General features: G+C 31.2%; 1 protein-coding gene across 1 annotated transcript; it reads right to left on the bottom strand.

The window, feature by feature from the left end:
• Positions 1-675: 675 nt before the first annotated feature.
• On the bottom strand, positions 676-10,331 carry LOC100163754 (hillarin). The gene is made up of 8 exons (XM_029489815.1): positions 10,038-10,331; positions 7,086-7,168; positions 6,582-6,725; positions 5,565-5,783; positions 4,740-4,948; positions 2,910-3,040; positions 1,553-1,810; positions 676-1,197 (listed from the first exon to the last, which is right to left on the bottom strand). The coding sequence occupies exons 1-8, from the start codon at positions 10,263-10,265 to the stop codon at positions 841-843; spliced, it is 1,629 nt and encodes a 542-aa protein (XP_029345675.1). The 5' UTR covers positions 10,266-10,331; the 3' UTR covers positions 676-840.
• Positions 10,332-14,698: the final 4,367 nt, after the last annotated feature.

The following is a 14,698-nucleotide window of genomic DNA, read 5'->3' as shown; positions in this document are numbered from 1 at the left end:
CCGTACATTTTTTATTTTATATTCTGAAGCAAAATATTATTCAGAATATTTCAATCTATGAAAATCAAATTTCGTACAAGTAGTTCATATTAGTTATAATTTTAAATACTTATAAGTCATAACTCATAACTAATGAACTGTTTGTCCAAAATTTGATGTTGATGGATTGAAATACGCCGAATAATATTCAGCTTAAGAATATGAAATTAAAAATGTGCGGTGTGATTCAAAAAAGTTGAAACTTTTTGAAATCATGAGTGTAGACACTTAGAAATGGATCACCTGATATGAAAAATAAAAACTACTTGTACAGTGGTCGGTACTTGTTTTGTTTTCAAACTTATCATTATTATTACACAATAATATTCAATAGGTATGTATAATAAATATATATATATTTATATATTTTCAGTATTTAACATTAATACATTATAATATAGTTGGCTAAAATCGCATATATATTATTATGTTACGTTATTGTTTCTTGCCAGGCGTTAAAAATATATATACGGTGTAGGTAGGTATACAATATAAAATATATAATAATATAGATTTACAACGAACAGTTTTAATTTTAAAATTCGTGAAATATATTTTGTACTTACCCTATATACGCGTATATATATATATATATATATATATACAGTTATATGCATACAGTATCATAAGTATATATATACACATATTACAAACGAACCTACAACAAATAATATTGCAGGTATACTGGAATTATTCGTACCTATACTATTATATGCTTATACGTATCTATATAGAAACGACGATATATATATATATATATTATTATATTACAAAATGTGTTATCAATAATAATATGTAATATTAATTTCGTTTCGAACTGTTTATCAAGTATTTGCAACAGTGGGTGAGCAGGTGTTTTTCGCCGTGGATGCCGTTGCCGTTGGCGAGCCGGTGCTGGTGCTGGTGATGGTTGTGGTGGCCGTTCTCGTCCGACTTGTGCGACGATATCTCTCGCGTGTACACGTCCAGACCGTACTGTCCCTCTTCCGGGAACCCGATCAGGAACGTGATGAAATCGTCCACGATCGTGTGCGATATGTACTTGGACAGCCTTTTCTCCTCCACGCCGTTCTTGTGCAACGTGGCCATGAAATCCGTCAGCGGCTTCGACATCCGGAACTGGATTTCCAACTCCCGGCCGGCGAACACCAGTGGGTCCTTGATATAAAAAAAAAAATATTAAAACGCATTCAATGTCTATGACATTGTATTGTGAAAAGAGTTATGTGTTCTATATATAGAAATCTACTGAATAAGATAATAATATACTTTGTACTTATACCGGACAATCGTCAAACTTTTGCATATATACAGAGTGTAACAGATAGAACTAACTTTTGGTCTTTGGAATAACTTTTGTTCTCATCAATATTTAAATTTTTTTGGATATATTATTTTAACAATTTTTGTCATACGTTTAAATAGCATCTTTTTTTCAGATCTTTTTGTTACTCCTTGTATATATATATATAGGTATTAGCCATTAGGTGGGTATTGCACGTGCGTTGCATACCTGATGTGATATGGGTATGAGGCCAAAGAGCCGCGTGGCCTTTGTAGGACCCCACTCGCCGCTGGCACAGTCCGGCAACGGCACCATGACGGTTTGCAATTCTTCACAAATGATTTTGAACTTGCATACGCTCTTAAACTTCATCGGCTCACCGGTCAGATACTCTTTAGGCGTCACCGAATTGGCGAATATGTCCAACAGGAATGCTCCGCTGTTGGGCGCGTGCACGCGGAACGACACGATATTTCCCAGTACAGACTTGAACCATACACACACACACACACACAGATGTATATTATGATATAATAAACGCACAATAATGATCATTATACTATAATAATATTAATATATCATGTTATACATATCGGCCTACTGGTTCCCTTAAATACATACAGTGGCGCCGATCCTAATATCCAAGTATGGCGAGTGACATAATATAGTGAATTATATCTGCGTTCCTTTCCACGTACACGAATGACCAATTGGTAGGTGGGTAGGTTATCTACTATTAAAATTTGATATTCACCATTATGATTTTTTAGTAGTTCGGCACCACTGCCTACATATTTCAGGGAACCAGTAGAGTACAATTCGCATATAATTAAATAATAATATAGGCGCTATTATAGAAATTCACGGCCGATGCGTCGTGACCTAAATCACTTAATGCCCATATAGTGATTATAATATAGTAAAGCAAGCTCAGATGTTCAAAATACAAAGTATATTAACAAGATTTTATGCAACCATATTGAGGCCCCTAAAGTTGAAAAAATTGTACACAATTTCATATCCACCGTAATAAAGTTGATAACCAATTCTTTAAAATTTTAAATACATAAATTTAATAGAAAAATTAACAATTTCTATATAAATGTCTATTACAAAATAAGTATATAAATATAGAAACATCTTATTCGATGTTGTTATATTTAATAGTTAGTTCATTTGAAAAACAATTTTAAGTTATCCTTATCATTTACAAACTCGTGAGTTTTGAAAACTGATAGATATAGTACTTAATAGAAATAATACATGTATCTAATATGAACAACGTTGATAAACAATGTACTTCATATCAAATAATCTATCATTATTTTAATTGTATAATATGGTACCCAATCCTAAAGACTAGAACGAATTATGCGAGACATTTAAAAAAACCAAAGTAAATTTATCTGTCTTTTAATTAATACCAGGACACTTGACTTAAAAACAGGACGGCCAAGTACCTATATCCCTGCAGGATATCCAAGCACCCTGTATGGCATTGCATATAGAACATAGCCACTGTATAGTTGTAATGGATTTATATTTTATTTTTAATATAATAATATAAATAAATAACGTTCTATACCTGCATGACAAAACGCTTCAAGCTCACTCCGTCGTACGTGTCCCCTTCGCTCTCGTAGAATTTCAAATTGTAGTGAAATATCAGGTTGGATTGCATGTTGGTCGGTATCGCTATTCTCACTGTAGCGGCTCCTGAAATCGTAAATTTAGGAATATATAAGGTGCACCGCTAGCGAAATTTGTGAATAATATTTTCACGCCCTTCTGGTTTCGCACGGAGCCAAATGTAACGCGATTATAATTATTAAGGACATCATCGCAATATCGCATACGCCGGAAGAAGTGCGATCATTACAAAACCGCTGCACCGGATAGAATATCATTATTACTTTACTTAGTTATTAGAACTTGACTCGCCAGATAATTATCTCGAATCTCCAACGTCACTAACTGACCACGGCATCAATTAGTGTTCGACGAAACCAATAACGATATCAATATAATACATAAAATGTTCTATTATCATATAAAAAAGTATAATAATACGAGCTTGGGTCCATATAAATCTATATCTAACACCATCTGATTTTTTTTTTATCTAGTTTATCGTGACTCCTAAAAAATATGCGTATTTTAATTTATGACCCGCCCAACGCGTATATGGTTGAAAAAAACGAATTAATTTTAAACCGTCCATACGCGTGGGTCGTATTGAAAATACAACGAAAATATTTGAAAAAAACCAAATATATTATACGCGCGAGTTTAGTTGGTAGGTATACAAATTAATGTTTCGCCTTTCCGGTATATAAATCGATGGAATAGCGTACTGCACATCTATGCCACGCAAAAAATACAGTTTCCTAGGTATATACATAATATATATTATATGCTGTCATTATAGAAATCCACTTTTGGTGGTCTTGTATAGGTACGTATATAATATTCTTTTGCCGATTTACCACGCTTTTTAATGTAGAAATCGCTGGATTGACGAAAGTCTTATTATAATTGCGTGACATTCGACAGAATTTAGTGTAGCGTGTTGCGAGACGACATCGATTTGCATAATTTATAATGTTACAGGTATAGGTCTTATCATAAATATTTTATTATAATATAGACTACACAATATCATTACGCTAAACTACCGTGCGATTATATTATATCTTAAGATAACCACTTGTCATTTATAGTATGTTGGGAATTTTTTTTTTATAACTTTTAATTTTGCTATAATTTCCAAATGCTCTAACTTCTAAGTCTAACTAATCAACTCGAGGGGACGAATTTTCATCACGTAGAAATCACTCAGGAAAATCAGTTCCGCTTGAATAAAATATTACTGTAAAAATTGAACATAAATATGTATAGTGAATAATAATGTAATATAACGTATAAAAATATGAATTTTTTATTATTTGTTTCGTGATTTTGCATTCAGTGGTTATAAATTAAAATTTATTTTTTCAGCCAACTGCACCTATACTTAAGCAAGTTAAAAGTAAAGTTACTTTCTCATTAGTCTATAGGTAATTTGTTAATTTATGATAGACAATAGGTCGTATAGTACCTATTACTTATATTAGTTTATACTTTATACTACCTACGTGATATTATTTATGGACTGTCGTAACTCATAAGTATATTATATGGGGCCTTATTATGTTGCTATATATACTCTAAATTTTAAGGTTTAAAATGTTAAAATAATATGAATATGTATATGTGTATAACAATAACAATAATAATTTAGTACACTAGTAATAATAACAAGTAGGTACGCAATATCACCTTAATTAGTCATTACTCATTCATTATATCATATTTACATATTTTTATAGGTATAGTTATATTTTATTTATAATAATATATAGGTATAATATATTACCTGTTGCGTCCGTATACATGACAGCTTTTGTGTTGGAATCTGGGAAGTAGAGGCCGTATCTAAAGAACAGAGACCTGACGAATGGTAAATCTTCAAAATCTCGTTGAGTGATAGGGTTTTTGAGTAACTGCCATTCGGGTTGCAGTGGAAAAAACTCGTAGATAAACTCTCGTGGGTCCGTTAGAAAGTAATGGTCGTCATATTCATACCTGCCAAGTATCGTATTAGTATTAAATATTAATCATTAATATATTATTATGTAGTATAAAAACGATAACAACAAAAATATGTGTCCTATAATTATAGGCATTTAATTTTTTTTAAAGCAGGTGTCGTAAAAAAAATTGAAGTTTAAATAAGTAATAACTTTATAATAGTTATGATTTAAATAAAACATTTTGCACTTAAATTCAAGTATAATAATATCAACAATGAATAAGTATAATGGCGAGTGTGCAACTTCTCAATTTAAGAATTTTAAAATACATTTATTATAACGTATAAGTTATAATAAAAAATCGTTTTCGTAATAAATATATTATTATACGCTCCATAGTACATTTACAGGATTGAAAGCAGGTAGGTACCTACTGATGTAGTGATGTCTACTGACTTGGAAATCGTTTCATGGTTCAAGACTTGAGACGTTAATAATTGTTATGAGAGTTGTTACTTATTACTTATTAAGTAGGTATAGGTAGGCACCTGCCTCGTGCCTACTCACACGTTGTAAATTGTAATGTCAAACAAGTAGGTAACGTTATTTGTATGATGAAAACGAGAAAAATCCTTAAATAGCTAGTGAAAATATAATTCGTAGCCAACCTTAAACTGTCGGATTTCCCTTTGGCTCCTACTTTGGGCACTTCTTTGGCGTTGACTAGATGCCGTGCGCCCCAATTGCATTGCACGAACCGCCAAGCGCCGGCTACGTAGACGGCGTTCCACGAGTTTCGGAATCGACTGTCTTCGAAATGAACACCTGGTTGGTAACCGGCCGACTTCGAGTAGCCTTTGATGACGACGCAGTGTAACCCAGCATAGCTGCGCATTAAATTTTTTGATGAATTTTAGTATAGGTACACGCCACACGGTTTCAAAGTATATCAACGAGAGCTGATCGTTATAATTAATGTATAGATATTATTAATATTATAGAATAGAGAATTATTTATTTAGATACGTCACGTCTGAAATCACCTTTAAATAGCAAAATTATAACGATAAAATATAAACGTTAAAATATAATATAAATTATGCTAAATTACAAGGCTAGGCATTAACGATTTAAAAGTTAAAATTAAGCTAGAACGTTAAGTTAATTAACTCGTTACTTTTTTCAAATTAACTTTTAACCTATTAAAGTTACTTTTTATAAATTAACGTGTTAATATCAAGTTAATTTTCGTCCGAAGAATAATGCAATTTTGAATGAGGTTTTTCTTTTGATGAATCATTTTAAATATCCCCAGTAATTTTCTTGCGCGTAAAGAAAAACTATCTAATAAACCATATTATGTGTCAAGAATTTTTTATTTTTATAAATTAAAAAATGTTAACTTAAAACTTAGTTGAGTAACTTTTTTTCAAAGTTAACGAGTTAACGAAAAAAATATGAATAACTTTTAACTTAACTAACTTTATTATTTTAAAATAACTTAACTTAACGAGTTAAAAAAAAATCGTAAACTTGCCCAGCCTTGCTAAATTATATAGCGTCCCAAAGTGTTTCGGACGGTCTTTGACATTAAATTAAACATTCAATAGTATAGCATTAAACCTAATTAAAATACGTGCGTAAAGCGTAAAGACCAGAGTGTGGTGCTTATTTTGTAAACGTACCTGCATAGTCGTTTGAACAGTACGTGGTAACTTTCCGTTCCGTGTTTGATACCTCTGAGCAGGCCCATTGGCGTGTCACCCCTCAGATTATCATCGAAATTCATTGTATTCAAGTTTTTGACAGTAATCCATCGGAAAATCGTCCTAGATAACAACAGTCGTGACGAAAATTGTAATATATTATTTACTGTTTAATTTGAATAGAGAACACTGGGTTGGAATAAAAATATAGAATACATTTATAAATAAATTGTATGAATTAGACATCTGCAGTTTTTAAGAAAATAAATCGAATGCAGTTATAATATTATCAAAATCTAAAATTATTCATTATCTATTTTTATATTTTAAATATATATAATTAATAAGTGCTGCCGTCGATTAAATATAGTGGTATACTTATTTAATCAATGGTACTATAACTAAATGTTTAGCCTGTTTAGGTATATATAAATTCACTTTTTAAGTATATTATATATTATATTATATTATATTATAAATTACCTGGCTTTTTCTATGTCTGAACCGCATTTTCCCACCAACATCCTTACTAAATCTGTAAAGGTTTTTTGGTCTTCTTGCGCTACCTGTGAAAATCATCAGGTACAATATAAATATATATTATATAATATTATTAACTCATTAAATTGAGAAATTAAATTTGTTATTTTTGTTTTATACATATTTTTATATTACATTGTTTATTAGAATTTATTTTGTTCTATTCTGTCAATATATCATAAAAATGATTTTTTAGTTACACAGTATATTACGATTTTATTTATTAAAATGTCATAAATAATTATGTTATTGTATACACGATCGTATACATAGTGGGAGTTATGGGGGATAGACCCCTCCATTATCTTTTTTAATATATAATATTACTACCTAGAGAGCACTACCCTGCGATTTATCTTAGACGATATTATAACGAATATATATCCCCCCCTCTCAACAGAAAATTCCTGTCTACGCCACTGTTTGTATATATATACGAGGGATTAACAGTTAGTTATGACATAATAATATAATGATGCTCATAAATCGTAATACCTAGTGGATAAAATATAATTTATAAACACATCAAAACTGCTGTCAAATATATTCGTTTTAATACTTCTCAAGAAACGTAGAAATGTAGCGCTAAACGTTATTGTATGTTTTCTTGTCATTGTATACTATATACCAGAACGAATCGAAAATAAAAAACGGTTTTAATAACGGAAACTATCGTTTGAAAAGGATCATCAAAGTCTATAAACAGAGTGTTTAGTCACTTTTTTCCGTATTATAATGCCTACCTTAGGTTATACACCTACTTCAGTCATCGTACCGGGTAAGCTTTTTTTTCAAACGAGTTCAAAAAAATCACTGTAAAATATTCGAAACGGATAAACCATCGTCTATTAAATAGACATTATTACTTTGCAGGTACTTCGTTGATATACATTTTTCAATTACTATAGAATTTATAATAATACATAGTACCTAGAAAGTACCTATAGCTATTAAAAAAAAAATGTTGACTGTTAAAAAAGTATTGGTTGCTTTTATGTAGGTAACGTTGCTATAGTTTCTTATAGGAGCTCTACAAATCATTTAGGTTTATCACTGCATCACTCTTAAACTATTACGCTTACTGACCTGTGTTATATTATTTTAAAATTGGATTAATTTAATATGGTTTTCGCATAGATTTCGAACACTAAAAATTGTAGTATTGTATTGTATTTTATAGTATTGTAATTATAGTTCCTTCTAATTACTATAGACAGTTACCATATAAATGTATTAATAATTAAAACCCAAGCCCGTTTAGGTAGGCTGATAGGTGTTTTTCAAAAACAAGATAAATCGATAAAATATATGATAGAAATATAGAATTAATTGTGTTTGATTAAATTTGTACCTATTATCATTATTACATTTTATTGTTCTGTATATCGACACAATTATCACTGCTAACACAATAATATATATAGTATAATAAAATTATTAATGAGGATTGCAGGTCGATAGTCGACTGTTTAAATACCTATAGTCTACAGATATGTCGGACTATAGTATTTTATTATGATGGTGTACTTGAGTAGCCTGCAATAGGCATATAATCAGTGCCGCAATAACCGGGTGTGTTGCGTGTGTCAAACACACGGGCCCAGGGCCCTAACCCCATAATGGGGGGCCCAATGATACAAATTTAAAAATATATAGAAAAAAAATATAACCATTTTGTTATAATAATAATTATTAATGATTGAACAAAAGATTTTGTTTTGTACACAACATTATCATACATCAACGTTTCTTTTGTGGCCCGTATAACCGAGATTAATAATAATTTGGTTGCAATTGATTGAAGTGCGTCATGCGAAGGAACGCTCAATTTGACCAATTTAGTGTAAGTGTGTTTACGCGTTTCGTTAACCTTATTTTGTATGAGTGAAAACTCAAAATTCCAAAGTATATTTTCATATTTGGAAAAATTAATTGTACAATACTCAATAAGTTAATTTTTTAATTTTCAAGAGTGAGGGGGGCCCATCCATTTTATTTACACACGGGCCCAAATTGGTGTAGTTGCGGCTCTGCATATAATATAAACACGACAATAGTGGTTGACGGGAAAAAGAACACGACTTATAGCGATACGACTTACGGACGGTTTTGTTCGAAACCCCATACAAAATAAATTGTAAAGTTGGGCATTAAAGAGTTAAAAGTTAAAATTAAGTTATAACGTTAAGTTAATTAACTCGTTACTTTTTTTTCAAATTAATTTTTAACTTAGTAAGTTACTTTTTTTGTCAAGCTTCAAGTTAATTTTATTTCAAAAGTATCTAAATTAAGTTATTTTTCATCCAAAGAATAATGCAAATTTTTTAATGGGTTTTTACTTTAATGTATCATTTTAAATTTCTCCAGTAATTTTCTTGAGCGTAAAGAAAAACTATCTAATAAACCATATTAATATACTATGTGTCTGGAATTTTTTATTTGTGCAAATTGGCAAATTTTAACTTTATACTAAGTTAAGTTACTTTTTTTTTCAAAGTTAAATTTTAACTTAGTAAGTTAATGAAAAAAGAAAAGAGTAACTTTTAACTTAACTTTATTATTTTTAAAATAACTTAACGACTTAAAAAAAATCGTTAGCTTGCCCAGCCTTGCAAAATTGATATAATAATCAGAAAATCAGTCCTAGAAAACTTGTATCAAGCGCTACAATCGATTCAAATTTCAAACCCAATATCCTTTTGATCGATAAATACCCATACCTAAAATATTATGGTCTTGTCTAGAATTCGCTATGTTTTATGTGAGAAGTTTTAGTACCGCCGCCATACCTCCTAACTTTACCTGTTAGAAAAATATTTATTGGCAATTATTGCAGCTTCGATGAACATATTATAATATTTAATATCATTCGTAATATTTATATCGGGGTCTTACCGATATGGCGATCTGGTCGATGTGTGCAAACTCCAACGGGTCCGAGTACAGCTGGAACTTTGCTTGGGCCACGCCGTGTGGCGACGGGGGTAGCGGCGCCTTGCCGGGGTACGGTTGCACGTTGTCGTTGAGCGCCTCGGCCGTCTCGTCCGGTATCGTCGAGTCGTCCAGATAAAGCGATTCGGCCATCATGTACTCGCTGCGCTTCTCGTTGATCAGCTCCAACATTTCGCTGCTCTGCTTCTCCACCAGAGCCGCAGTGGCAGCTCTACAAACAACAACGATTAATCATTATTATAAGGACCGGAATTATACAAAAAAATCCTCAAAATATGCATTTTTTTTAAATATGCACTTGAAATTGAATCGAAAATATTTTATTTAAAATTATGTAAAAATAAGTATTTAAAAAGGTATAGGTAGAAAGGTTTTATAAGTATAAAAAGTATTTCGTTGTCTTCACTAAGTTCTTTGCCATTTAACATTATTTATCTTCAATACATATATAAAATATTAGCCCACAGCCCACATTGATAAAAAGTGAAAGAGTGACAACTAAGATAGAATTCATATTTTACCTTATTGCACTGGATGATCAGAAGTTGTTTAATGCAAATTAATTTATCTATATCATGTAATACACATATTAGCTATTACATATAATATATGTCGTATATCATATATGAGATATAAGACGAAATACTCATATACGGTATATGAGTATTTCATCTTATCTTTGGCAATAAAGACGGGTCGTAATTTTATCGATATTATGTGGCTGTGAACGTGAAGATACGATGAAAAACAAATATATGTGCTATAAATAATAATATGCATTTAATATGTAAAAACTTTGAAATATGAAAATTACAATTAGCTTTATTTTATTAAGAATGATCTAAATCGGGGTCAATTCTCATCAGATTTAAAAAAGCTTATTTCAATACATATATGCATTTGCATATATAAATTCTGTCCGGGCTGTCTCTAATCATTATAATAATTATTATTATTAATTTTCTCTGCATAATTATATTAGGTATCATCGTATAGTTCATTCGTTCGTCGTATTCCAAATTGTATTTTATTCTGCACAGAAAATTAGTTCGTGACCCGATAACGATTGCAACCGTTAATATTATCGCAAAAGTATGAAAATACATATATTATTATTATTATTATTATTATTATTATTATATATTAAGAGGCGTTGGTTTAACTAGTGGGACTAGGGAGGCTTAGTCCTCCAATACGAATTTACTTTTTAGCCCCTCATCCTTGATAAAAAAAAAAAACTATCACGGGTTCAAAGTGTAAAATAGTTGGGTAATAATTAATATTATGATGAATGCACAATGAGTATATGTACATCAGGTCGACTATGATCCAAAACAGATTCAGTGATCTTATTGTAATAAATATATAGAAAGATAATTTAATGACCATCTTAATAAGATAATTAATAATGATATTTTATAAACATTTGCGTATAAATATATAAGTGGGCGTTATTCGCGTATTATACAGTTATAAAATATATAATATTATAGGTATTTATTTTATTGTTTACATTTTATTTTTAATGACAAGAGGACGCTTATCTAGAAATTCGCTAGGCTAAATAGGTGTGAAAAAAACACACCGGGATGTTTGGACCATATATTATCATTTACATGGTTTATTATCTCGGTGCGGTATAATTTGTGATAGTTTTAAATCGGTTTAGCCTAACTAATTTCTTGTATGAGACTCTTTATGGTTTATTTTCAACTTTTTATTTTACAGAATTCTATGGGACTACTTAACTTTAGAGACTCTTTTGATGGGGATTATGGGGGGATTTAATTTGCCTTTGCCTCCAACGGCTTATTTTGAACCTAAGTTTTCTAAGACTCTAGCCCGTGTAACTATTAAATCCTAGTCACACCCACGTTCCCTACACGAAGCTGGTCGCTGGTTATAGCCGTTATAGGTGTTTTAATATGTTTCTCTTAATTATCAGCTCACCCGAGATACAAGAGATTGCGTATTAGACTTTAATAACAAACCATAGTAGATTATAATCTACCGTGAAGCAAACTATACTAGTTCGTTTCAGTACATTAATGCGGAGAACACAGGATTATGATTTATTATAAGCAAGACCCATATCAAATATCAAACTAAATGTTTACATATGCAATAGTTATGGTTATTGGTTTATTATACTACGGTTATTACCGCACTTATTGGTTATAATAAATAATACAATACCTATGTGTATAACTGCAGTATACGTATAACGTCCAAGACTTCAAAAACCTCCTAAAAAATAGGTAGTTATAAGATGTATAGGTACCCCGTACCCAGATGAAATTCATCTGAGCAAAGCCAGACTATTTACAATATTGTTTTAACGAGTTTACGGACTTAAATTGTATATTTTTTTGGTCATGTAGGTACCTAGCTATACTGCTATAGTTTCTATTTATTCAAACGTAAATTTTACAATTTTTATCATCATCATTTTAAGACGTATATCCTATAAATATATATACTCGTCCTATAAATTTTAAATATATATTATGGTTTTTGTAATGCGTGAAGCCAATAAACATTTTTATTGTTTTGCTTCTTATCATCAATAATTTATTTTATCAACACTATAAAGTGTAATATTATTGAGTGTACGCCGTATACGCACGTAAAGGAATTCAAGTCTTCAGAATTAATTATACGTAATGTCGCAGTAGAAGTTTGCCTTACGCCTTTACCCGCATAGTCCCATATTATAGATACCTGCGCAATGGATTTACTTTCAACAGATAAAATTGTGACATCAGAAATAGCGATCTCGTGTACGCACTATAACAGGCACGCCGATGGAAATAATACATTAATAATGAGCTGTTAAAACGTGACGAAAACGAACTAAACCCGTTAAAATACACATTCGCAGAGTACCTACACAATATATTATATACGTACCTAATAATAATAATATAATACAATATAATTACACATGCGAACGCGCGCTAGATATTGTTATTACCTAGCTATAATATCTTAGCAAATCTGTTAGAAAACGAGTTTTTTTCTTTCTAGTTTTACTTTATGTCATTGGCGACCGCGTCTAGTGAAATATTTTAATCCCACAGACCGTCAACCCGACGAACCAATTCAATATAATAGGTTACGTCTATTGTGTAACGACGATGCTGTAGCCATTTATTTCACGTGCGCATCATTGTCACAGTGTCACGCTACATCGAATAAAAATATGTATACGTATATTACCTGTATAATATAATATAAGCTATAAACGGCTTTCGATATGACATGCAGTATATAGGTATACGTGTGCAGAGTGATATATTAAACTGGCCACACTAATTTGCCAAGTCCATTTTTTTGTTTTTAAATGTGCTAATATGATAATATATTATATAGTTATAGAAATATTTATAACACTACACATTTTTGACCAAAAATCTAATTTTTTTACTACTATATTATAATGTACATGCAATTTGGCCACATTTTTATATTGTTATATTGATGTAAACGAGCCAAATTAAAAACAATTGCTACAGCCAAAGAAAAGCTATTAAAAACATTGGATCCAATCCACAATGAGGGTATTCGCCTATCAATAGGAGCATTCAGAACCAGTCCCATTGACAGCATTCTATGCTATGCTGGAGAACTCCCCCTCAATCTACTTAGGGAAAAAGAACTCTTAAATTATGGAATAAAAAGAAAAAGCACTCCAAACCACATGGGATACAATAACTTTTTCAACGACAAAACCACAAAATTAATTTTTCCAATAAAAAACCCCGTATTATCTATACATGACATCTTCTTCCAACTAATCAATAAACTCACCATACACACATCTGTCAAAAACAAAATCACATACCCAAGCCATCCCACTTGGATTTGGAAAATCAAAATCAATACTGAGCTTCTACAACTTAACAAACACGACACAAATCCCAATATTATCACCTCGCAATTTTATGAAATTATCCAAGACAAATATTCACACTTCGAAAAAATATACACTGATGCTTCTAAATCCACTCAAGGCGTTGGATTTTCAATAATTCAAAAAAATATCACACTCCTTCACAAGCTCCCGCCGGAAACTTGTATATTCTCGGCTGAATCACAAGCCATTTATGAAGCTATCATATTAGCCAATACTATTAACTCAAACCACATTCTAATTTTAAGTGATTCACTCAGTGCTTTACTTGCTCTTCAAAACCCACTACCCTCAAACGAAACTACCCAAAATATCCAAATAATATTCAAATCGACCACCAAAAACATCGAATTTATGTGGGTTCCATCACACATTGGTATTACTGGCAATGAAATGGCTGACAAGGCAGCTGACCTTGCAACCAAAATTATCCTCCACCCAACAATTTCTGACCTACCGACTAATGACATTAAATCATCCATCAAACGTAAAATATATGCTAGATGGCAAAATCATTGGGATGCTATTCCTCCTACCAACAAGCTTAAATCAGTCAAGAAAGACACAAAAAAGTGGAACCCTCCGTACTTCCTCAACAGACGCCAGGAAGTTGCCATCACAAGATGCAGAATCGGACATTCCTTCACAACCCACTCTTTTCTCATCAACAAAAACCCACCTCCCACCTGCG

This window comes from Acyrthosiphon pisum, chromosome A2 (genome assembly GCF_005508785.2).
Source record: "Acyrthosiphon pisum isolate AL4f chromosome A2, pea_aphid_22Mar2018_4r6ur, whole genome shotgun sequence".
Lineage (NCBI taxonomy): Eukaryota > Metazoa > Arthropoda > Insecta > Hemiptera > Aphididae > Acyrthosiphon > Acyrthosiphon pisum.
Note: the sequence above shows the minus strand (reverse complement) of the source record. Positions and strands in the feature narration are given on the sequence as shown.

What these genes read in the sequence shown, in the direction of transcription:
- LOC100163754 (XM_029489815.1), bottom strand. Translation starts at nt 10,265, where the DNA reads ATGTTGGAGCTGATCAACGAGAAGCGCAGCGAGTACATGATGGCCGAA. An exon ending in CATGTATACGGACGCAACAG is followed by an intron (nt 3,041 to 4,739) that starts GTAATATATTAT and finishes TTACGATTTCAG; the next exon opens with GAGCCGCTACAGTGAGAATA. An exon ending in TCATACCCATATCACATCAG is followed by an intron (nt 1,198 to 1,552) that starts GTATGCAACGCA and finishes TTTTATATCAAG; the next exon opens with GACCCACTGGTGTTCGCCGG.